Source organism: Macrobrachium nipponense, chromosome 31 (assembly GCF_015104395.2).
Source record: "Macrobrachium nipponense isolate FS-2020 chromosome 31, ASM1510439v2, whole genome shotgun sequence".
Lineage (NCBI taxonomy): Eukaryota > Metazoa > Arthropoda > Malacostraca > Decapoda > Palaemonidae > Macrobrachium > Macrobrachium nipponense.
The window spans coordinates 43,431,221-43,458,752 of NC_061093.1; the positions used below are offsets into that span (position 1 = coordinate 43,431,221).

General features: G+C 37.8%; 1 protein-coding gene across 1 annotated transcript in view; it reads right to left on the reverse strand.

The window, feature by feature from the left end:
- Positions 1–27,532, reverse strand: part of LOC135206927 (uncharacterized) — a 125,935-nt gene that overhangs the window by 64,980 nt on the left and 33,423 nt on the right. Inside the window, 5 exon segments of the mRNA XM_064238429.1 lie at positions 1,157–1,334; positions 2,140–2,302; positions 3,331–3,378; positions 3,381–3,472; positions 23,886–24,530. Of these exon segments, the coding sequence (XP_064094499.1) occupies positions 1,157–1,334; positions 2,140–2,302; positions 3,331–3,378; positions 3,381–3,472; positions 23,886–24,319 (915 nt within the window). The 5' untranslated portion in view covers positions 24,320–24,530.

Consider the following 27,532-nt stretch of genomic DNA (forward strand, 5'->3'; position numbering starts at 1 on the left):
CAGTTCAACTCGCTTGATTCCCTGGAGTCATACACATATTACAGCGGCAAAAAAGTACCCCTCATTCACGTTTGAGTGTGAAGTTCTGCCCTCCCACGAATTAAAACCCACTTATCAGCATTAGTGATTACGAATCACAGGACGAAAGAGCGTGTGAGCCCCTAAGGGCGAGGCAGAGAGAGATAATTATATTTGACATCCACTCGGATGAAAGCAATGGAGCCTTTGGTATTAATGTGGTGACTCTAGTAGATTCACATCAACCGTTCATTTTGATGTCTAGGCCAGTCCCTAACGACGCTCCTGATTGGTTGTTGATAAGCCAGTCACAGGGCTGGAAACTCTCAGTCTCTCCCGAGAGAGTTCAAATGGGTAGGGTCTATGTTCCACCTCTCATGAGGGATACGTCTTTCAAGAGTATCCCCAGGAGAGGCGGAACATACATCCTGCCTATGTGAACTCTCGAGAGAGACCAAGAGTTTCCAGCCCTGTGATTGGCTTATCAACAGCCATTCAAGAGCGTCGTAAGGGACTGGCCTAGACATCAAATGCACGGTTGAGGTAAATTTACTATAGGATTTAACATTATTCGAAAGGCACAAAAATTCATCATATACTTCACGCCTAGAAGACAATTAAATAGGAAGCGAAAATCGAGGAAATTTAAATTTCAGGTTAATAAAATAAAATAAAAAGAATTACTGAAAAAAGGGAAAGATAAATCAAATATGAGATAAAATTATAAATGAATGAACAACAACATAAGAATAATCACTTTAATGGTGCATGGTTGCTTCCAGCAGTACCACCGATGTCATACATAACTTAGGATGTCAGTTACAAAGGTTTGGTAATAACCCGAACATACTTAAGCAGACTCGATGCAAAATATGTAGTACGTCTTTTTAAATTTAAAAAGAGAACATCAACAATTTAATGAAAGGCTAGAAAGACTTCTTACAGAGCATAAATATAAAGAGGAAAATTGTACAAAAGAATGAATAATCTTAAATCTAAAGGCTCCTATTAAAAATAAAAATGAGAACATCAAAATTCTAAGAAAAGGCTACCAAGTCTTCCTATGAAGCACAAAAATAAAGAGGAAAATAATAGTACGAAAGAATGAATAATTTTAAGTCTAAAGCCTCCGACTTACGATGGGGTTGGCAATAACCGGAACATACTTCTTGCCAAGGCCGGCTAGGGACATGGAGTAGACGATGTAAGGCAGCCAGAACAAGACGAACACGGAGAGCACGATGCACAGCGTCTCCGTGATCTGCTTCTGCTCGATCAGCGAGTTGCAGGCGCTTTCGTCGGCGAAATGACGCATCCTGGGAGGGGGATTCACGCAGCGTCAGGAAGATGCTTCTGACCGGTATCTCTCACTATACTCGGATTTTTTCCTTCTGTCCTCCCGCCTGTGGTGTTTGCGTATGGTAACACTGCGTCCCGGGCTTTAGATAGTTACATTCAGCTTACATTCAACAATAATAATAATATCCTATTTCGAATATTAATAGTGCAATTCGTATAAAATAAATTATCAAAACACTTTTCAGTTGTAAATGTACACCCAGATATCCTTTTATTTACCTAAAACTTACACATAGCGTAACTATCTAAAGCCCGGGACGCAGTGTTACCTTACGCAAACACCACAGGCGGGTGGGCAGATTGAAAAAAACAGAGTATAGAAAGAACTACATGTAATAAGGTCACACAACCATGAAAACGAATTTAACAATTAACAAAGGAAATGTTTACGAATTTATATGACAAAATTTATAAAATTTATGTTTTCATATATATATATATATATATATATATATATATATATATATATATATATGTGTGTGTGTGTGTGTGTGTGTGTGTGTAGTATATAGGTATAAGCCACGAAGCAAAGAAAAACACTGGAGTAGCTGCAAGATCTTTCGACTCAACGCCCTTTACCTAGTCAGTCTGCAAAATAAAAGACGTCGAGTCGAAAAAGATCTTGTAGCTACTCCACAGTGTGTTCGCTTTCTTTCGTGGCTTCTAGCTTTATTTATGCATTTATCACGTTCCAAACTTTCAGGATTCAGTTATACATACATAAATATATATATACATAAATATAGACACAATTTCACGAACCTCTTCAAGTGGTCCTTCACTTCCTTGAAGATGCGATAATAGCAGAAGGTCATGATCGTTATGGGAAGGGCCAGATTCATGATCGTGTTGATGGCCGAATGAATATACTGCGACAGGGCCCGGGGGATGGCAGGACCACACTGGGAGGCCCCCAGTTTATACTCTGTTTGGGGGAAATACAAGAACAACTCTCACAAAAGACAGCTGCTGCATGAAGGATATTGTTATTAAGGTGTTCTTTCATTGGGATACTTTTCATTTGATTTTATAGACCAAAGTTCTATCTATCTATCTAATAATAACTCTCACAAGAAAACCAGTGCTGCATGCAGGTTATTGTTATTAAAAAACAGCTGCTGCGTAAAGGTTATTGTTTTAAGGTGTTCTTTCATGGGGCTACTTTTTATTTGATCTTATATACCAAAGTTTGTTTGATCTGTAAAAGCTTGCTTTGTCAGCCAAACAATACCACGAATCTTATAAATGACACGCCTCTTATTCTTTGGATATCTATCAACAAACCGCCGTTGCAATCAAATATTTCAGAGTTGAAAAGTGGCCATTAAGATCTAATCCCTGTGGATATGCACACTCCCAACCAACAATGAAAACATTAATATGAAAGACTGCGAATATTTTACTGCCGTTCTTCTGTGGTCGTCTAAGACTGAATTTCACTCAAATATAAAGAAATGACGTGACCTGAGTTGAGCTGAATATAGAATTTAGGCCAAAGGCCAGGCACTGGGACCTACGAGGTCATTTAACGCTGAAATGGAAATTGACTGTAAAAGGTTTGAAAGGTGTAACAAGAGGAAAGCATCAAAGCAGTTGCACTATGAATCGATTATGAGGAGAGAGAGGAAAGTAAGATGAAGAAAGAGAATATGAAAGGAGGTACAGTAAAAGGAACGAAAGTGGTTGCAGCTGGGGGCCGAAGGCACGCTGCAAAGAACCTTAAGTAATGCCTACATTGCACCGAATGAGGTGTACTGACGGCACTAACCCCCACTACGGGGGTGCTGTGACCTGAAAAGAGGTCGTGAAGTTTTTACGACTTATCAACACGTACAACAGGCATGAATCCAGGTGACTACTTTAAAAGCACCCCTTGTATGTTACTTGGTACCCAAATATGCAGGACCCGTCCCGTCATTGCTCTAAATCTACGGAATCCTTGTGTGAACTTACCTGTGTCAGTTAGGCCTATGAGGGACGTAGGCGTCAGGTTGTAGAAGTGGCCCAAGCCCAGGCTGCTAGAATCATCATCGTTATCTTGCCTGGTGTCACGGAACGGGAGAAGGGCCTTGTGATGGAGATATACTTGTGGATGCTGAAAGAGCGAGATAAATCCGGTTCATTATTTCGCGAGATATACTGACACAACACGAAAAATATTTTGACGACAGGAAAATTGTTTGAGTTTGACCTTTTCTCAATGTCAGGTAGTGCCAATTACACAATACATTGCAGATCCTCTTTGGACAAGTCGGTTACGTGCTCGACTACCGACCTCAGGGTCCGGGTTCGATTCCCCGCTCTGCCAACGCCGAATCAGAGGCATCTATTTCTGGTGATAGAAATTCATTTCTCGATGTGGCTCGGATCCCACAATGAGCTGTAGGTCCCGTTGCTAAGTAACCAATTGGTTCCTAGCCACGTAAAAATATCATCTAATCCTTCGGGCCAGCCCTAGGAGAGCCGTTAATCAGCTCAGTGGTCTGGTAAAACTAAGATATACTTAATTTTAACTTGTAACGCAATATAATTACTCTGTAATAACATTCCTTTTCTCTCTCTCTCTCTCTCTCTCTCTCTCTCTCTCTCTCTCTCTCGGGATATATCTTAACACCTCCTAAAGAATTTTTTTTATATATTATATCATTCTAGGCCATTCGCCCATATCACACACGAGTAAGTCCTCAATCTCGAATTCATCCGTTCTTCCATATTTTTGGCCAGATCTGCCGATAGCGTCGGCGACCGATTCGCTTAGCCTGTGAAACCAATATAGTTAGTTGCATATTCAAGACGGTTACCGAGTATCCAGCTTCTTTCTAATAGACATTGGATTCTGGGACGAATTCCATCTCGACGCCTCGTTATCGCATTACTGCCAGAAGAGGCTATACTCAATAGGAACCCCCACCCCCTCTTTTCTACTTTTCTACAACACAATCTAGAGAAGTGCTCCACACTTAGTTGTGATTTTTTTTTTTTCGTAGGAAAAATCGAATACTTTTCTGAAGAAGGATGAGGCGCGTAGGAAACCGTGCCCCTAAATCCCCCTCCCCCCAAAAACCCCACCACTTCCAGTACTAAGAGGAGTCAGGAGTCGGGGGGGGGGGGGGGGGCACGTTTTCCTACTCGCCTTATCCTACTTCAGAAAAGCGTTCGATTTTTCCTACGAAAGCAAATGACTCACCATGGCGTGACTGCTGATGGCTACAGATCTGAGATAAGACGAATATATATACCCCTTCCATAAGTAAACTGGTGTAATATGAATTTATTATATAATTAACTTTAATCACAAATACCTCCTGCGTCCCGAAAGTAATTCTGACAGATGGGCAGACGCTGTAAAAACTAATATTTTAGAGAGACTGTTACTATCTAGTCAAGTGCTCGATATCGTGTGTTCTACTGGTGTTTCTTCACTTGATCCTGTTCACGTGCGTAATATAGTCTAGTGGCGTAGCTCTCAAGACAAATATACAGTCGGAAATCTAATCTTGATTAATTTCGCACTTTCCGCTGGATAAATCGATGCATGAGTTCCTCCCTTGTATTGATTTTGCATTTCGCTTCTACGGAGTGTGGGGTTGTTTACTTACATAACATACAATAAACCATGAATAACTTTATCATGAAATATATAAAAAACGTGATGCTATGCATAAATAAAGGTAATGCCACGGAATTCTTGTTTTTCATTTTCCTCCGTGGCATTACCTTTATTTATAAAATATACCATGTATATATATATATATATATATATATATATATATATATATATATATATATATATATGTATATGAGGTGATACAGAAATAATGTTAACTTACACACGAGCAGCATTCGAAGAGACTATGTACAGTAGAATACTAACGAACTTACACCTCTCTGATAGCAGGATCCTAGTCACTTATACCCTAAAACGAATAGATTTGATCCACGGAAGAATAGGTTCCTATTATTCATAATTCCCTTTGGATGTATGATATTCGGAATGGAATGTGACTTCGATAACAGTGGACTGTTCGAGACTTAAAAATCAAAACTGTATGAAAAAAAAAAGTAACGCGTGAATCTAACAAACAAAAACAAATACACACACACCTTATATATATATATATCATATATATATATATATATATATATATATATATATATATATATATATATACATATATATATATATATATATATATATATAATATATATATAATATGTTTTAGTATATTATATTATTTTAAATATACATATATATATATATATGTGTGTGTGTGTGTGTGTGTGTGTCTGTGTGCGTTTAATTTTTGCCGAAGCTCCCGAGGTAGAGCGAATTAGATATTAAAGGACATTTGCTTAATGCGTACACACACACACATATATATAAATATATACAAACATTGTGTATGTGTGCTCGTAAGAAAATCTTTCTGGAGAATCAAGATTTTCTTCCATTTATGCTTACGGAAAGAAAGGAAAAAAACTTCACAGGACAAATGTTCTCTCAAATTAGCTGCTGTCCTTATCTTTTAAGAGAAATGTCAGTAATTACTGCCTCGTGTTATGCAAACTCTGCATTGTAAAAGCTGCCGTGGAAGATGGAAGGCCAAAAATTATACACTACTTGCAGGTCTTTTACATTCCCTAGTACTATCGTCGTATGTCATCTTTGATGAGAGAGTGCGAATATAACAATAATTGCCTTCTTCCGTTCGATACATGCACGCTATTTCGTACCTGGGCAAATTAATTTCATTACATTAACATGACTTGCAATTAATATACAAAATGAGCATGGCGCCTTCCATCTACTGGCATACGTTCTACCTATTTGGTTTAAAAAGGAGACATTGTAGCATTTTCTAACAAAAGTAAGATTTAGTGTCTAACCGTCTTAATGCTTCTATGCAAAAGTATTCTTAATTTTTCTTATCGTCATTATTATTATTATTATTATTATTATTATTATTATTATTATTATTATTATTATTATTATTATTATTATTATTATTATTATTATTATCCTTTCTTGTGCTATTCCGGTTTAAGACGGGTCAAATGGAAAAGACTGATTACGATTCTCCTTTCCAACGATTATCACAAAATAGCCAATGTCATCGATAAAATCTATTTTCTCTTCATTATCACCTCTCTGATTTTAGAAATTTTATTCAGTATTTCTGGTCCATACGTGATCTGTGATCTGTGCAGACCAACAGTTATTGCATATCGTAAAAACGCGATATAAAGCAACCTGGGAAGTTGTCTATGATTCTTGAAACATTATTTACTTGTATTATTATGCTCTTGTATATAATGTAATGATTGTACAGGGTGTCTATAAAGTCCCAGTACCATCCTGAGCAATAAATACTTGTAATGGTACTGGGACTTTATGGACACCCTGTACTTCGTGGAAAAAATATAATTAGCAAAATGCCTTGTACTACAACACCTGTTGCTCCTAACTCTACATAATGGGTTCACTCACATGATACTGGACATAATACCAACCTCTTTGTATGGCAACATTACCTACCAGCTCATGAACAAAACGTGACATCAATCTTTGAACACGCTACAGCACAGTTTAATGGTGCACGTAGACCAACCAGAAGACTAAAATAGGTGAAATTTCTCATTAAAAAGGGGGCAGATGCGTTAATCACCTGTACGTCACAGGTACGAGGGGCGTGGCTGTTTACGTCAAAATGCCACGGAAATTTCCTGAAATGAACCTCTCAGGGATAAAGAACATGCAACACGTGCGGAGGCCTTCCAAAATATACCCAGAGTTCAGGGTAAATAATCTTATTCTGCAACAATGATATAAAGTCATTACCTTGCATGATATAATAGTGGTAAACACACACACACACGAACACACACGAAAGGAAAGGATAAAGAAGGAAAATGGAGACCAAACTCATAGGAAGAGGCCATTACTTTTTTATTATAGGAGAAAACACAAACAGATAATTCTATACTATTATTATTTTAAGCTTCCACAAAATACGATAACACGTTAAAAGTTAAGTATATTTTAGAGTAACCAGACCACTGAGCTGATTAACAGCTCTCCTAGGGCTGCCCCGAAGGATTAGATATATTTACGTGGCTAGGAACCAGTTGATTATCTAACAACGGGACCTACAGCTTATTGTGGGATCCACACCACATTATATCTCTCAAGAAATTAATTTCTAATCGCCAGAAATAAATTCCTCTGATTCCACGTTGGCAGAGCGGGGAATCGTACTCGCGACTACCGAATCGGTAGGCGAGCACGGAACCCACTCGTCCAACGAGAAGCTTACGATAACAAGATGGGGAGATACAGTTGCCGAATCTTAACTTTAAAAACAATAAAGATAAAGAGAGGACATGAAATGCTAAATCATTATAGGCCTGAAAACTTAATAATAAAACAACGGATCTAAACAATTCCATTTAACTGACTGGAATTGGAAGCCAGCGGTGTAGCAGTAAATTATGTTCATGGTTTTGTTTGCGTGGTGTTTTTACGTTGCATGGAACCAGTGGTTATTCAGCAACGGGACCAACGGCTTTACGTGACTTCCGGACCACGTCGAGAGTGAACTTCTATCACCAGAAATACACATCTCTAACCGCTCAATGGAATGCCCGAGCATCGAACTCGCGGCCACCGAGGTGGTACGCCAGCACTATACCAACCACGCCACAGTATTCAGTGTGCAACCCTCATCCTATCGAGACCTTCGGTCAGCAAGTTAACTTCAGGAAATCCATGAGATTTACACAGAACAGAATGACAGAGAATTGAATTGAATTGAGTATAGAACTTAGACCAAAGACCAAGCACTGGGACCTATAAGGTCATTCAGCGCTGAAATGGAGATTGATTGTGAAAAGTCTGAAAGGTGTAACAGCAGGAAAACCTCAAAGCAGTTGCACTATGAATCAACGATTAGGAGAGGGTGGAAAGTAAGATGGAAGAAAGAGAATATGAAAGGAAGCACAGTAAAAGGAACGAAAGTGGTTGCAGCTAGGGGCCGAAGGAGCGCTGCAAAGAACCTTAAGTAATGCCTACAGTGCACCGCATGAGGTCCACTGACGGCTCTACCACCAAACGGGGGAATGACAGAGAGTGCGCGGTCTGCCAAGACGGCTACCAAAGACCGGATACTTACAAAATGTAATAAGCAGAAAGGAAATGACGTAACTAGTGGCCAAGCCATTCGAAGTATAACGTGAAAAATGTCCATTACAATCCTTTTAGGAACCCTTCCAGGGAAATCTTTCTTTTTAAATAATAACAACGCAGACTGCAATTTTCATATCATCATCGAATGACCTTGTACAAAATGGTACCTTGTCATGCAACCTGATAATAAGCTTCTTTTGCTTGCGAGCTATTTCATCTTATATGCGGGAAATTAGACAGGCTTTACTGAAGCGAAACATTGATTCATAAAAAGACATTTGTAGCTGTCAACCTGTGTACTTCCGTTTACAGGTAAAACCTGTTGACCCTCTGAGGATCCGTTACTATTGGAACTAATGACCTGAAATGACTCCTACAAAACAACTTTGCTTTAATTTTTTGTAGCTCAAATATTGCTTGAAAATTCATCATAAATCCACAAGATTATTTAATTCAAATTTACAGGAAGTTGCTGTTTACCTGGTGTCCTGATACAGGAAAACAGTTTTTGTCAGTCAAATCAATTATTTGCCGTCTTTTGCTTGCTCTCTCTGCCATTGGTCGAGTTTCAGTGTGTCAGTATGTCATATAATGCTGGGGTTTTGATGAGTCTATTCATTGATATTTTGCTGCAGAATTTTGCATTGCGACTGAATGACTGTTTAACCGTAACTGTGCGAGGGTCCCGCAGTGTGCAAGATTACCAACACTGATTAACCACAGTCCAGTGTGCACTGTGATCAAACTGAAGTCTAGTACCACTGTAGTTCCAATGTAGCTATGATGAACAGCAAGAAGTTAATGGCTGAAATAGCTCTCGGTAACAGAGGATAAAATAGAGCAGCTTAAGAACAATTTCTAAAATAGAGCAGCTTAAGAACAATTTCTATCTTCACCTTCAGCTTTAGCCTTGAAACAGTGAACACCTGACATACTTTACATGAGCATTCCATAAGAACACTCCAATGCAACGAAAAGCAGCGAAGTTTCTGAAAGGGGAGGGGTGTACTCAACCGCTCCACCCGTATTCTATAGAACCGCCCTTATGGGCGATTTAGAATTATTGTGTCTACTAATCTACTAACGAGGCTGATTAATTGGTTGATTTATCAGGAATGCCGTACAACACCGAACGTTATCGAGGCAGGGAAATCCGTTTCTATAGCTACAGTAATTTTTTTCTCAAAGATCCTAGGGGTAACAAAAAGTTGACAAAATTCATTCAAAAATATTGTACTGTAACCATCACAAGTCTGTCCAGAGCAACAGACTGTAAAAAGAAAAAAAAATATTGAAAATTATATATGTATCCAAAATATCCAGAAACATTTAAGAACACTTGGTATTCTCATCTTCAAGTAAGAATGAAACAGCGCTCCATGTCAAATTGTATACGTCTTGTTTTAAAACCAAAGAATCGCTGGATTTCAGTGCACTCTACACCGTCTTCTCTCTCTCTCTCTCTCTCTCTCTCTCTCTCTCTCTGTCTCTCTCGTTTTCTCCTTCTTTCATATATAGCTCATCCCATCTTGATAAGGAAAATGACCGACCGCTGGGAGGGGTCAATGACCCATCGAACTTTGGAACCACCCACCACAGATCGCCAAGCGCCGCGTGCTGGAATCGATATCCTGGAACGAGTTCTTGGCAGAGCCAGATAATCAGTTCGATGAAGACCCGTTCTTCAAGCAAATATAAAAGACAGACTTTTAATTCTACGTTTGAATGACAATGATTTGATTTTTTTGTATGGTGTTTTTACGTTGCATGGAACCAGTGGTTATTCAGCAACGGGACCAACGGCTTTAAGTCGTGACTTTCGAACCACGTCGAGAGTGAACTTCTTTTACCAGAAATACACATCTCTAACCCCTCAGTGTAATTTGGGATAAATCATGAACAAAATCTATTTTATTGTCTTGTTGTGTGAAAAAGTAATCGTAATAGAGTTTTAGCAATGAGTCTTAATAACTACGATTGTAGGAATAGATGTCGAAAGCTATTTTAGGTTCTATCTTCCTGTGAAATATTACCATAATAAACAAGCAAATATACAAGAAGGTTTTATAATTCTAAGTTTGAATCACAATGATTTCGGATAAATCATGAACAAAATCTATTTTATCGTCTTGTGTGAAAATTAATCGTAATAAAAATTTTAGCAAGGAGTCTTAATGACTACGATTGTAGGAAAAGATGTCGAAAGCTATTTAGTTCTATCTTCCTGTGAAATATAACCATAATAAAAAGGACGTTCCAGCTTCCTTTTTTTTTTGGAAATTTTCCCCCTGTTGCAAATTCCTCTACGCCGAATAAAGTACGTAATTCAACGTTCTGTTTAAATATGTAAAAAATGCAATAATATGCCTCAAGAACATGATTCAAGACAGCTCACCGTCTGCGACAGAATAGCAAGGGATTTTAAACAATATTTTCACCTGCTCACTTACATTTCCTGAACTTTTAGTCAGACCTAGTCTGTATTTATCTCGGTTTTAAAGGACCCCCGTCTCTGTAACACCAGCAAAACCGATTTTGTTTTTATTGGAAGCTATAAACGGTTCAAGGTGCACGTGACCGAGCGACTTGCATTTTAAGAAAAATATTTATTTTAGGGTACGGCCATAGTACATCCTGGTTTGTTTTTGCTCACTTATCATCATATAAATAATTTAAAAATGTAACGTATACAATTACAAAACCACACATAACCAGACAAGAATATAAAAAAAGTAATGAGTGTAAATACATACATGCATACAGTAAAAAAAAAAAAAATTTTATCAAGAATTTATACATACATTTGAAATATATTATCTGCACTGCTACACTTTTCTTTTTGCTCTCTTTTTATTTGACGTTTTGGAAAAACTCATAACCACAAAGATTCGAAGAAGCTCTTACTATGCTGAAATACAAGGAAAAGTAGCATAAACGTTTCTCGGATCTGTTCTCAACTGCAACTTCATCGCAAACGCAATTTTGGAACAAACTACGAATTCAAATAACTTCTAACGACTTTGTGCGACCCATAGCCTCTAGAGCAGTGGTTCCCAAACTATCTTACCTGACACCCCCTTTTTGCTTCCAGTAGACCCGCACGTCCCCACTCTCTCTTTTGTTTATGTGAAATGATTCTTGCATTTATTTCTTAGTATTGTTCAGGAAAACAGATTTCTGTTTGTAGTAAATTTTAATAATGAAAGCCACACAAACAAATAATAGTACATTCCAGAGACATTTTTCTAATAGAAAACGGGTTGGAGTGACTGCTATAATTATACTTTGCATGTTCGCAATGGCAGATATTTGTTCTTTGAATGATTTTATTATTCTAATTAAAAGAATATTTTTGAGCAGATGACTTCACGCCCCCTTTGTATCCTCCTCACGGGCCCCCTAGGGGGGCGAGCCCCTTAGTTTGGGAACCACTGCTCTAGACAGATGATCACAGGAACGCATTATACTGAAAGTGACTCGATTGTGCTTAGAATCCAGGTGGTTTTGATGATCCGCTGATTTTTCTAAAAATTCTTCCTTCTACTTTCCAGTACCTTGATGTTAGGCAATAAGCAATTCCAACATTGACCTTTTCAGAAACACCAGGTACGATGAAGCGCTCACATGCAACCCTCATTGGCTGGCATTCAAGATCTCCTGATCTGAAGAAGAACGTCTACCAGAACACATAACCTGCTGACTAATGTGACACAACAATCACGATTTCGCTCCAATCTTACCATCCCTTGCTTTCACTTAGTAATTTTCATGGCAACCCCCCCCCCTTCCCCACTCTCTCTCTCTCTCTCTCTCTCTCTCTCTCTCTCTCTCTCTCTCTCTCTCTCTCTCACCTGATATACTTGGAGTATGGTATACAAAAACAAGTTGCCCTAATCGTCACGAGACAAAAACGGAAAATAACGAGCAGTTTAACGTATCGCAGCTCATTTAAGCACTGCTGAGTTAAATATCGAATTTAGGCCAAAGGCCAGGCACTGGAACCTATGAGGTCATTCAGCGCTGAAATGGAAATTGACAGTAAAAGATTTGAAAGGTGTAACAGGAGGAAAACCTCAAAGCAGTTGCACTATATGAATCAATTGTTAGAAGAGAGTGGAAAGTAAGATGTAGAAAGAGAATATGAAAGTACAGTAAAAGGAACGAACGTGCTTGCAGCTAGGGGCCTAAGGAAGGCACACTGCAAAGAACCTTAAATAATGCTTACAGTGCACCGCATGAGGTCCACTGATGGCATTGATCCCCTACGGAGTTAAGCACTCTGCTGAAGTGACGGTCCTTACAGCGTCCCTTTGACACCGTCTAAGCATTGACATTTTTGGAACGAGGTCACTGGCTTCTCCCAAACAAACTCTCTTTCATCTACGAGAGCAACGAGGTTTTCAATGGCAGAATCAAAACAGCTTTACCAAATGCGTCTTTTGCGGGTCGTAAGGTTACGCGAAGGTTTACCCGTGCCTGTCGCTAAGTGGATTCTTACAAGACTTAGCGTTGCTAAGACAGGAAAAATTAGTGAGTTTTTTTACAGCTTTCTTGGCTCGGGAAGGGATGGGAGGGAGGGGCATCCAATGCCCTTTTCAACCCAGCAGGAGTCGAAGAACAAAATAATAATAATAAAAAAAAACAAAGTTTGGCTTAAACCATCATACCACAATAAACTAGTCTCTTGAACGATGAATGATGGAAGATGATATCTGTCAATTAAACTTAACCTAAAAAGAACGATAAAGATATACTCTCCTTGTGATATATATATACTGTATATATATATATATATATATATATATATATATATATATATATATATATATATATATATATATATATATATATATTTAAGGTGAGTGTGTATGCATGTACACTTGTACTAGGTGAGTGACGCATAAGTGTGGAAGATGGTCGTACTGTTAACGAGATTCTCAGATGCATGAAACAGCTGGTGCTGAGAACTTATTCTACACAACGGACTCATCTCCCTTTCAGCAGTTAAGCACACACTATCGAGTAGAAATACTCAGAGAGAGAGAGAGAGAGAGAGAGAGAGAGAGAGAGAGATAGTTCAGTTCATCTTTATTTCACGTGCACGATACATATATATAAAAAAATGAGATAAGAAATACACATATGTCGGAATATGTAGTACCTATTTACTTACAAAAACATTCATTATTAATTAAACTGGCACACATATCTAAAATGCATATAAAACAACCAAAGAACAAAATGTCACATTTCAGTCATATTACCTTTCTAGAAACAAAGTCAAACAGAAGCAATTTAACAATGACCTGATATAAAACGTAACTACAATTAATTGCATTATGTACATGGTAAAATTCTGTCATTTAATATTCAATACTTTGAATAAAAATAAATTCTTGCACTAAAGAATCTAAATCATAAAATGTTCGTAAATAGATATAGATAGATAGACGTGTGTGTGTATACAGGTATATGTGTATAGAGTGTCTTCATAGCGTAAAATGTTCTTAAAATTACATAAACTTTCTGTAATAAAACTGATGATACGTAAAGAAGCATGAAACCTTTTGAAGACATCACAGGTTCACCTAGAAGTAGATAGATATAGATCGATAGACGCGTGTGTGTATGCAAGTATGTGTGTATAGTGTCTTCATAGCGTAAAGCAATTGAAGAGGATCTGCCAAAGAATAGGCTGGCGTGCTGCTGATTACTGCAATCAAGGCTGAGGCGTTGTTGTGAATAAGCTAAACCTATTACGTGGATAAGAACTTCACAAACCCTAGCCCTTTCATGTCCAACTGACGTAATAGTACGTAAAAATACTCTATCCCCTATCTATCCAACTGACGTAGCGGTATGTAAAATTTACCGAAATTTTTCGTACGTGTGGTAGGGGCATTTTTTTTTTCGGACAAGTAGCGACTTCCATAGGCTAGATCATACCTTGGACCGTGTATCTCGGGCATCAATACACCAGCAAACCCCTGGCGTAGTAAAATTCTCACAATGAAATCAGCTGATCGCACCTACACTTCCCTCTCAGTGACCCCAAAGCCATTTTTCTTAACTCTCCCTCTATTCATCAACTTTTCCTCTACATTTTCGTATATTTACAAAGTAATTTCTATGGAAAATAACCGAGATAGGGCTCTTCAAAAAATTGTAATTCAAGCAATAAATGTTGACAACGGTAACATTTTTTTTCGTTTCGATCAATTTATAACGTCAAAATAAAACTGTTGCCGTATCCAAAGCCATTTTTCTTGACCTTCCCTTTATTCTTCAACGTTTCCTCTACATTTTCGTATATTTACAAAGGAATTTCAATGAAAAATAACCGAGATAGGGCTCTTCAAAAAAAAAAAAAATTCTAGCGATAATTCTCACTATACGCCGGGCAGAGCGCTCTGTTTCTTATCCTCTTTTCTATCAATTTTTTCACCGGCTGGACTTATTCTTTTTCCATTGATTTATATGTCGATATTTAGGGAATTTTATTGGCTTTCTCATAAGAAATAATTAATTCGCCTGACTTTCATAGTTTTTGGGTTAGGAACGAAAATATAAAAAAAGTAAAGATTTTTTTGTTTTTTGTTAAATAACTCACATTTTTTCGTATTTAGAGGGCTGGGACTCTTATTCTGACTATTCCACCATAAAATACTAACATTTAGAAAAAAAGGACAGCAAAATGAACGCTGTTGGCATAAAATTTATATTTTTGCTGAATTTTCAAAATAATTATTTTTTCACACTGTCGAGCGCTCCCAGACACCTCGGATATCTGGGGACACTGCTCAAAACTAAGCGGATATGAAGAGCTAGGAGGCATCACACCTCTAAAATTCCCTCTGGACACACTAGACCTATCAATCTTGTTCAGCAGTGGAGGATGATGATCTTGTCACTGATACCAACGTTACAAGTGCACCCACTGACCGGGAAACACATTTGTCAGTGATACCAACGTTGCACCACTGAACCGGGAAACACTTGACCACAACCTCTCCCTTCAGATGAACGTACAAAGAGACTCCTTGATTGGACGTTATCTCAAGTGTACTTGCACGTACTTTGCAGCCTTCCATCAAGCGCAAGCAAGAGGAAATTACTGAAGTAAGAGGATATCATATAAGGACACTAATATTCAATTGTAAGAATAAGGAAAATGAAGCTCTTTCAAAACATGAAAGAGTAATTACAACAATCATTAAAATTAAGGTAAAACTGGACTAACAAAGAGAATAAAGACATTGCTCCTCTGATCTGTGATGGTAGACCTATAAACTCAACTATTCAGCCGCCTTTCTACCTTAAGCTACTAATCTTGAACTATGTTTCAATTTCCCTAATTAGATGAATCGACTGCCCACTGTCTGACACGAAAAAAATTTTCATGCCTCCATTTTGGGCCAGTATTTAAGCAATATCTGTGACAGTTAAAAAAAACCCACAGATTTCCTGTCTCATCGAGACTGTAGTTCCCAATGAACAACGCAAAACATTTAATATAAGCTGAAATTGAGAACGTAAAAATTAAAATCAACAACTGTCCAGAATAGCGTCTTCGAAAAAAAAGCAATGTTCTGGGGAAAATTAAGAAACAGTTCAATTTACTAAGGAGTATCGCTATCACTTCTGGTTAATTGCCAAAGCAGTACAGGAGACTACAGTGCTATAGATACTCGATTCCCCATAGCATTCTGCCACGCAGACTCTACCTAGAAAGTGATGAAAGCAAATAAAAAAGTTGTGAGATAATATAATGAGCTTATTCATTATATTCAAAACCAAGGATATAACCTCATAACAATACACAGACTCAACCAGTCAGTTTGGAAGGTGTTACTCTTTACGATTAATTACTTAACAAATATTCTTTGTGAACTGCTTCGCTAAATCTCTCGTGCGCTTGAATAAGTTCCACAAAATACGGCACTAAAAATGACGCAGGTTTTCTCTTTGAGTCTTGAATCGTCATCTATTTCAGATACTAGACAAATGAAATAGGACATTTATCACTAACGTTCTCAACTCAAATTTCGCTCTATATCTCTATCTCATATATATATATATATATATATATATATATATATATATATATATATATATATATCATACATAGATATATATATATATATATACTGTGTATAATTTTCTGTAACATATATCCGTTCCCTTAATAGAGGGTGGATAACAGAATAAGGCATCAAAAAGGTTACTGCCACGTTCAAGATCTAATTGATGAATCGTGGATGAAACTTTGTGCGGTAAAACTTCCATTAATCACCATTCTACATACAAACAGAAAAAGCCCAAAACTGGTGTATTTCTCAGCCCTTTACATACTACACCATTTACCATCTCTTATATTATGAAATCGGGTAACCCGGACATTAGGCCCTTCCGTTCGATACCTGTTCCATTCCATTTATTCTACCCTTTCCAAACATTCCTCCCTCCTTTGTGTGTGTGTGTGTGTGTGTGTGTTTTGATAATTATGCAATATAACTTACTTTTCTGTTTGTTCTATTTGTCCTGAAAAATCTATGTGCAATATCTGCACTGTAAAGACAATATGAACAGATTGTAAATATCTCTTGTACTCAAACATTCTCTCTCTCTCTCTCTCTCTCTCTCTCTCTCTCTCTCTCTCTCTCTTTCTCCGACGTCTCTCGTCTCTCTCTCTCTCTCTCTCTCTCTCTCTCTTTTATGTAACAGGCTAACTTGTCAAGACCGGAAGAACTGGCGCCTTGTTTCGTTGAGAAGAAGAAAACTGTTTACTTTTCTTGGGAAAGTAAACGCTAACAATTTACAGAGTAAGGTCGTGGAAGTTCTCGAACAACATAAACTCCTCCTCGTCGGCAAAAGGGGGTATATATTGGCGCGTTTCATCATGAAGTTCATCTTCTTCTTTTTTTTTTTATAAGTGAAAAATGAAACACAATAACACCGGGAGGAACGCTCAAGATCCGTCTACATCATGGTAAGAAGAAACAATCCCAAAAATAAAAGTGGTCCAGTATCCCTACTAATAAACACATGGTTCGACGCCCCTATTGGCAGCGTCTTTTCAAAGCGGGGGACTGTATACACAAAACAATGCCTCAGAGGAACGCCAAGTTATTATTATTTTTTTTTCATTGATATCCTTCTTCTTTCTTCTTGTCAACCCTCTAATACCCTACTTCCATATAATTCATAAGCAGCCTCACCCAGCTTTTCAGTATTGCTCAAACTGACTGCTCCAAATTTCAGACCCGTCTCACAATCAGACTTCACTCCAAACCACCATTACTCGCGCCGATTTTGCAGGGTAAGATCACCTTACTTCATTCCAAAATTGTAGCGCAAACACTGCACTCAGGCGTGAGAAATCAATATGGCTAAGCACTTCTTGGAAGGAAACGGAATTCGAGGATTCCGGAATCATGTCGACGCCCTTCTTTGCCAGGTAAAATGAGTGTTGAGCAGCGTAAGCATAAACCTGGAACTTTGACACGAAGATGAATTTCTTGATGTAAGTTCCTTTACCAAAAAAAGATTCATTTCAAGTTCCGTTTTCCTCCCGTCGTATAACCTACGTACGCTTTTCAAGAGGCGAAGTCATCACACCAATTTTTATTCCTTAATTTATTTTCTTTAACTTTTTATACATTTTAATCGCCACATCACATAAAAAGTATTGTCTTTTTGACGCCACATCACATAAGAATATTGTCTTTTTGACGCCACATCACATGAAAAAATATTGTCTTTTTGACGCCACATCACATGAAAAAATATTGTCTTTTTGACGCCACATCACATTAAAAAATATTGTCTTTTTGACGCCACATCACATTAAAAAATATTGTCTTTTTGACGCTGCATCACATTAAAAAATATTGTCTTTTTGACACCACATCACATCTTTTTGACGCCACATCACATAAGAAATATTGTCTTTTTGACACCACATCACATCTTTTTGACGCCACATCACATAAGAAATATTGTCTTTTTGACACCACATCACATCTTTTTGACGCCACATCACATAAAAAATATTGTCTTTTTGACAATTTGATACCATGAACCTTGGCAGGGACACAGATTCATTCATTAAGCTTTAGTGCTAAAATTGAAGCTGGATGCCATTCAACCTAAAATGATAAACAACCTGGCCACCGACTAATGTGAATGAAAATAATCAAAGATCTCGTGAATGGATCATTCGGCCTGTATACCAGAGATGCCTGTGAATACTAAGTGACAAACTTCATTACGACCTAAGCTTCAGACTTGCACAAAGGTCAGTGAGAAAAAAACATGGTACCTGACAAGGTCACTTACAAAAAACAGGGAACCTGAAAAGGTCACTAACAAAAAACATGGTACCTGAAAAGGTCACTAACAAAAAACATGGTAACTTACAAGGTCAGGGAACAAAAAAAAACATGTACCCTGACAAGGTCACAAAGAAAAAGCCATGGTACCGACAAGGTGGTCCACTGACAAAAAAACATGGTAAAATGACAAGGGCACAAACAAAGACATGATAACCTGACAAGGTACTAACAAAAGACATGGTACCTGAACAAGGTCATGACAAAAAACATGGTACTGACAAGGTCACAAACAAAAGACATGGTACCTGACAGGTCACAAAAAAAAACAAAAGACATGGTACAAATAAACTGACAAGGTAACCTAAACAACAGGAACATGGTACCTGACAAGGTCAATAACAAAAAACATGTACCATGACAAGGTCACTAACAAAAACATGGTACCTGACAAGGTCATGTACAAAAAACAATAGTACTGACAAGGTCACTAACAAAAACATGGTACCTGACAAGGTCACTAACAAAAAACAGGTACCTGTACTGGAAAAGGTCACTAACAAAAACATGGTACCTGACGTCAGGTAACAAAAACGTGTACCTGAGGTCATAACAAAAAACATGGTACCTGACAAGGTCACTAACAAAAAACATGGTACCTGAAAACAAGGTAACACATGGTACCTGACAAGGTCACAAACAAAAGACATGGTACCTGACAAGGTAACTAACAAAAGACATGGTACCTGACAACGTCACTAACAAAAAACATGGTACCTGACAAGGTCACTAACAAAAACATGATACCTGACAAGGTCACTAATAAAAACATGGTACCTGACAAGGTCAATGACAAAAACATGGTACCTGACAAGGTCACTAACAAAAACATGGTACCTGACAACGTCACTAACAAAAACGTTGTACCTGAAAAGGTCACTAACAAAAACATGGTACCTGACAAGGTCACTAACAAAAACATGGTACCTGACAAGATCACTGACAAAAACGTGGTACCTGACAAGGTCACTAACAAAAACATGGTACCTGACAAGGTCACTAACAAAAACATGGTACCTGAAAAGGTCACTGACGAAAAACATGGTACCTGACAAGGTCACTAACAAAAACATGGTACCTGACAACGTCACTAACAAAAACGTTGTACCTGAAAAGGTCACTAACAAAAACATGGTACCTGACAAGGTCACTAACAAAAACATGGTACCTGACAAGGTCACTAACAAAAACATGGTACCTGACAAGGACAATGACAAAAACATGGTACCTGACAAGGTCACTAACAAAAACATGGTACCTGACAAGGTCACTGACGAAAAACATGGTACCTGACAAGGTCACTAACAAAAACATGGTACCTGACAAGGTCACTAACAAAAAACATGGTACTTGACAAGGTCAGTGACAAAAAAAACATGGTACCTGACAAGGTCACAAAGAAAAGCCATGGTACCTGACAAGGTCACTGACAAAAAACATGGTAACTGACAAGGTCACAAACAAAAGACATGGTACCTGACAAGGTCACTAACAAAAGACATGGTACCTGACAAGGTCACTGACAAAAAACATGGTACCTGACAAGGGCACAAACAAAAGACATGGTACCTGACAAGGTCACTAACAAAAACATGGTACCTGACAAGGTCACAAACAAAAGACATGGTACCTGACAAGGTAACTAACAAAAGACATGGTACCTGACAAGGTCACTAACAAAAAACATGGTACCTGACAAGGTCACTAACAAAAAACATGGTACCTGACAAGGTCAATGACAAAAACATGGTACCTGACAAGGTCACTAACAAAAACATGATACCTGACAAGGTCACTAATAAAAACATGGTACCTGACAAGGTCAATGACAAAAACATGGTACCTGACAAGGTCACTAACAAAAACATGGTACCTGACAACGTCACTAACAAAAACGTTGTACCTGAAAAGGTCACTAACAAAAACATGGTACCTGACAAGGTCACTAACAAAAACATGGTACCTGACAAGATCACTGACAAAAACGTGGTACCTGACAAGGTCACTAACAAAAACATGGTACCTGACAAGGTCACTGACGAAAAACATGGTACCTGACAAGGTCACTAACAAAAACATGGTACCTGACAACGTCACTAACAAAAACGTTGTACCTGAAAAGGTCACTAACAAAAACATGGTACCTGACAAGGTCACTAACAAAAACATGGTACCTGACAAGGTCACTAACAAAAACATGGTACCTGACAAGGTCACAAACAAAAGACATGGTACCTGACAAGGTAACTAACAAAAGACATGGTACCTGACAACGTCACTAACAAAAAACATGGTACCTGACAAGGTCACTAACAAAAACATGATACCTGACAAGGTCACTAATAAAAACATGGTACCTGACAAGGTCAATAACAAAAACATGGTACCTGACAAGGTCACTAACAAAAACATGGTACCTGACAACGTCACTAACAAAAACGTTGTACCTGAAAAGGTCACTAACAAAAACATGGTACCTGACAAGGTCACTAACAAAAACATGGTACCTGACAAGATCACTGACAAAAACGTGGTACCTAACAAGGTCACTAACAAAAAACATGGTACCTGACAAGGTCACTAACAAAAACATGGTACCTGACAAGGTCACTCACAAAAACATGGTACCTGACAAGGTCACTAACAAAAACATGCTACCTGACAAGGTCAATGACAAAAACATGGTACCTGACAAGGTCAGTCACAAAAACAATGCCAGGACCTAACAAAAAAAGGTCCACTAACAAAAACAAAAAAAATGCTACTGACCAAGGTCACTAAACAAAAAACCCATGGTTACCCTGACAAGGTCCACCAAAAAACATGGTACCTGACCCAAGGGTCACTCCAACAAAAACATGGTACCTGACAAGGGTGGCACTCAAAAACAAAAAATGTACCTGGCAAGGTCATACAAAAAAACATGGTACCTGACAAGGTCACTCACAAAAACATGGTACCTGACAAGGTCACTCACAAAAACATGGTACCTGACAAGGTCACTAACAAAAACATGGTACCTGACAAGGTCACTAACAAAAAACATGGTACCTGACAAGGTCACTCACAAAAACATGGTACCTGACAAGGTCAATGACAAAATCATGGTACCTGACAAGGTCACTAACAAAAACATGGTACCTGACAAGGTCACTCACAAAAACATGGTACCTGACAAGGTCAAGACAAATACATGGTACCTGACAAGGTCACTAACAAATAACATGGTACCTGACAAGGTCAAGACAAAAACATGGTACCTGACAAGGTCAAGACAAATACATGGTACCTGACAAGGTCACTAACAAAAACATGGTACCTGACAAGGTCAGACAAATACATGGTACCTGACAAGGTCACTAACAAAAACATGGTACCTGACAAGGTCACTAACAAAAAAACATGGTACCTGACAAGGTCAATGACAAAAACATGGTACCTGACAAGGTCACTCACAAAAAACATGGTACCTGAAGAGGTCAATGACAAAAACATGGTACCTGACAAGGTCAAGACAAATACATGGTACCTGACAAGGTCACTAACAAAAACATGGTACCTGACAAGGTCACTAACAAAAAACATGGTACCTGACATGGTCAATGACAAAAACATGGTACCTGACAAGGTCACTCACAAAAAACATGGTACCTGACAAGGTCAATGACAAAAACATGGTACCTGACAAGGTCACTCACAAAAACATGGTACCTGACAAGGTCAAGACAAATACATGGTACCTGACAAGGTCACTAACAAATAACATGGTACCTGACAAGGTCAAGACAAAAACATGGTACCTGACAAGGTCAAGACAAATACATGGTACCTGACAAGGTCACTAACAAATAACATGGTACCTGACAAGGTCAAGACAAATACATGGTACCTGACAAGGTCACTAACAAATAACATGGTACCTGACAAGGTCAAGACAAAAACATGGTACCTGACAAGGTCAAGACAAATACATGGTACCTGACAAAGTCACTAACAAAAACATGGTACCTGACAAGGTCACTAACAAAAAAACATGGTACGTGACAAGGTCAATGACAAAAACATGGTACCTGACAAGGTCACTAACAAAAAACATGGTACCTGACAAGGTCAATGACAAAAACATGGTACCTGACAAGGTCATAAACAAAAGACATGGTACCTGACAAGGTCACTAACAAAAAACATGGTACCTGAACCCCACAACTGCAAACGCTAGGTTCCAGTGCATCGAAATATTGTATCGAGTATACAATAGCAGAATGGTCGCGACAAGTAGCGATTTTAAGAAGTGATCAAGATGTCATCACAGGAGGAAAAAATGGATCAGTGTTAGGGATGGTTTCGTAATGAGGACATAATGGTCAAAGATAGGATGGGAAAAAACTTGCTTCCACAGGCATTTATAAAGATTCAAGAACCTACGCAATCCCCCGTAGTGGACCTCATGCGGTGCACTGTAGGTTCTTTGCAGCGTGCCTTAGGCCCCAAGCAGCAACCACTTTCGTTCCTTTTAACGTACCTCCTTTCATATTCTCTTTCCTTTCTTCCTCTTACTTACCACCCTCTCCTAAAACTTGATACATGGTGCAAATGCAAGGTTTTCCTCCTGTTCCACCTTTCAAACCTTTTTGTACTGTCAATTTCAGTTTCAGCGCTGAATGACCCCTAGGTCCCAGTGCTTGGCCTCTGGCCTAAATTCTATATTCAACTTAACTACGAGGTTTCCCTTCCTTTACATCTTTAAGGTCTCCTTTCCCTTCAATTTCCCTTTCTGCGCTGAATGACCCCTAGGTCCCAGTGCTTGGCCTTTGGGCTAAATTCTATATTCAACTCATTCCTACGTAATCCACTGCATACACACAAATAAATAAATAAATATTCTCACGTACACGATTTTGAGCGTAAGACAGGCAGAGAAACAAAGAGCTCACCTGATCCACATGAGAGTGTGTATGGACAGCATGAATCCCAACCCAACTGCAAAGCCATTGAAGTCACAGAAGTTGTGGCTGAAGATCCAGTCCCCCTTGATGACGGTGATGAGAGAGATGGGCATGTCCAACACGGCCACGAGAATGTCCGCGACAGCCAAGTTAGCCAAGAGGAGGTTGGTCCTCGTCCTCATCCCTCGGTGCCGTGCTATCGTGATGATCACCATGAAGTTCCCGACGATGGCCAGGACCATCGCCGTCACCAAGATCGTCGCGATGGGGATGATCACGTGTAGCCCGTAGTAGCAGTAGGTGGAAGTGTTTTCCGTTTCATTGAGGTGTGTGGTGTTACTCAGGACCCAGCAGCCGTGTTCGGGACTGTAGGAGTACGGGTCGTCTTGGTGGGTTGGCGAGGCGCTCATACTGAGGTTCATGGCTCTCGTAAGCTAATGATTTTGATGAGCCTTCAGTGCGTTCGTTGGCATTTTCTCCACGGTAGCGATGGTCATGGCTGACGCGCGTTTATCAGTGACACATTCCTTTCCGTGTATCGTCGGCTTTGTTCAGTGTTGCAAATATTAAGGCTTCATGGTTTTCCCAACCTTGGAAATTTTACACTGTCCGATGACACGTGTGGTTAGTGCCCTGGAATGAAATAAAACAAATAAAACATGTAGTAAAATTATGATTCATCAAAAAGTGTCACATAATTTCAAGATTGGTAGTAACAGTAACTTGAATGGTAACAGTCATTTGATTGAGCAATCAATACAAGTTTTAATGTAACGATGATGTGAATAAACATATGGACAAGTAAGAAAATGAGTTTCATGAGTAAGCAATTTAGGGCACCACAAATTCGGAGCAACAAGACCCCTTTATATGATTCATTAGATAAGGAAAAATCAAACATTACAATATATATATATATATATATTATGTATCTATATAAAGGATATATATATATATATATATACTGGGTTATATATATATATAATTATTATATCTATATATATTTATATATAAACATAGTAAATATATTTTATTTTATATTATATATATATATATATATATAGATATATATATATATATTATATATATATAAAGATTTGCATCAAACACTATTTCTTGAACATTCTAATATCCAAATATTCTTGTAGAATTTTGTAAACTCATTGACTAGTGAAAAGTCTTTTAGATTATATAGCACAACAGATTGACAGAATCTAAATAAAGCAATAGTGCATAGATAATTGATATGACATAATCTCATCGACAGGAAAATTTTGCTTTGAATTTTTATTTTAATAATAAAAACCCAAAGATTGACTTTTCTTCAAAGCATAATCTCATCGACAGGAAAATTCTGCTTTGAATTTTTATTTTAATAATAAAAACCCAAAGATTGACTTTTCTTCAAAGCAGGTGCTACACAAGATGTCAAAAAGTCTATACAGATAACAACAAAACACTTAACTAGTAAGTTTTTTTTGTGTTTTATAATATATATGTCATTAGAAAATATATTAGTCAGTCGACAGGTAATACGTGAAAAAAAAACTTTTCTTAAAACAATTCTTCACGGCCGACAGTGCTTTGCCTCTTTTACTAATTCTTATTTCTTACAGAGTTACATATCAGTTTTATAAAGGACCAAGAAAAGAATGATTAAAAATCGCACAACTAACAAAAATAACACTTCTGTAGGAATGGGGAAGTTAACGCTTCAAAGTTCCGACTGTTCTTTAAATTTTGTAAGTCAGAAATTGGGAATTGTTAACTTCCCTATTTCTACACAACAGTGTTTAGACTTGATTCGTCTATGTGCCAAGTCTAAACTGTTCTGTAGAAAAAGGGTCTCATCCAAAAATAACACTATTATGACATTCAGCAAAAGGCATTGTACTAAAATTCCCACATGTACAAAAAAAAAAAAAAAAAAAAAACTTTTCAAGACATTCTCGTAGAACACACAAGGACGACATTTTATCCAATGAAAGACGCCGCCCACCCTTGTGGTTATTTAAACAGACTTACAAGACGCCAACAATACTCTTTAATAACATGCAACCTTTTACTAAGAAAGCCGGCTCATGGACTATGTCTATCACTGCTTTGATCTTTGCAAGTAGTGCATTGTTGAAACAGATTCGTTTCATGAATAATAAGACAATGAAAAGATCTGCATAAAGAGTAAATCGTAAAGCCTGATCATTATTCAAAAAAAAGCGACACGCTTTCAAGGCAAATATATTCGTGTTGCAATACAATGGCAGTATGTACCTAAACGTTAAAGACTAACGATCATCATTATATTAGCGGAAACACTTGTAAAAGGAACAAAAGTTAAATACCCCAGCTGCACTTCGTACCCACTGGTCGGCGGGTGGCAGATCCTTAAAGTGAACCATACAATTGAGAGTTCAGCAAGCTACCTCTGAACTATGCTAGTTGTGTGTTCGTGTGTACAGAGTTAGTGAATCTTATATAAGCTGCCCTTCTGTGCTGTTCAACAAACATAACAGACTTGGACTAAACCTTTTAAAAAAGAACTGAATAGCAAGCCAGCTATTAACAGCCACTCTACCAACAATGACTAATGCGACACCCTCACTTTTATACTTCTCAAAGGCGCAAACACAACACGCCCAAAATATCAGAAGTGATTATCCTGAATTATCTCATCTAACTAAAAGCATAATAAAAATTCCCTACATGCTTCCCTAATTCCCACCTTTATACACAAGAACCTACCTTCCTTTTACTCCATTATTAGACCAACATAGTATATATATAAGAAACACACACAGACATTATATATATATATAAACATATATATATATATATATATATATATATATATATATATATATATATATATATATATATATATATAGTGTTTAAGAAATGGAGGAGTCACGTGATTTTATCAGATGTACTCAAATCCTGGTTGGCCTTCAAAACAAACAGTGCCACTCGCTAAATTCAAGTGGTTGCAAATTAAACTCTTAAAGCATCTCTTTGTGGGAGTATATATAAAATCAGAACAGAGTGGAGACTATCAATGAAGTTCTATTGTTTTTTAATGGCGTATAGCTATAAAAACGGCTACGAAATAGCAGTCCTTCTCATGACAAAATTAAATTAAACTTAAACCAGCCACGCTACTTGTGTTAAGAATCTAAAGACACATGGAATATAATCCCAGTTCTTGAAGGTAGAAATGCAACATCAATTAATTCAACAAGAACAGTTTCTGCGAGTCATCTTAAAAGGCTCTTGGAGCATCAGAAATACATCAAAACTAGAGAAACTTCCCCAAAACTGGAAAGACAATTTTGGGAAAAATACGAAATTTCTTTCAGTCCCTGAAAATGGGGAATACAGAAAATGCTGTATTCTTAATGAGATCTAGAAGACTACTTAGTGAAGACGGCGTTCCATTTCAAAATAACTAGAACTGTGGAATATAATGAGTATACAGTGTATAGGATTCCTAATAAAATTAAAGAATAAATAAAGACTTAAACTTACACAGGAGAGAGACAAAACTCGAGAACGATGGATACTTGTTTGTTTGTATGGTGTTTTTACGTTGCATGGAACCACTGGTTATTCAGTAACGGGACCAACGGCTTTAAGTGACT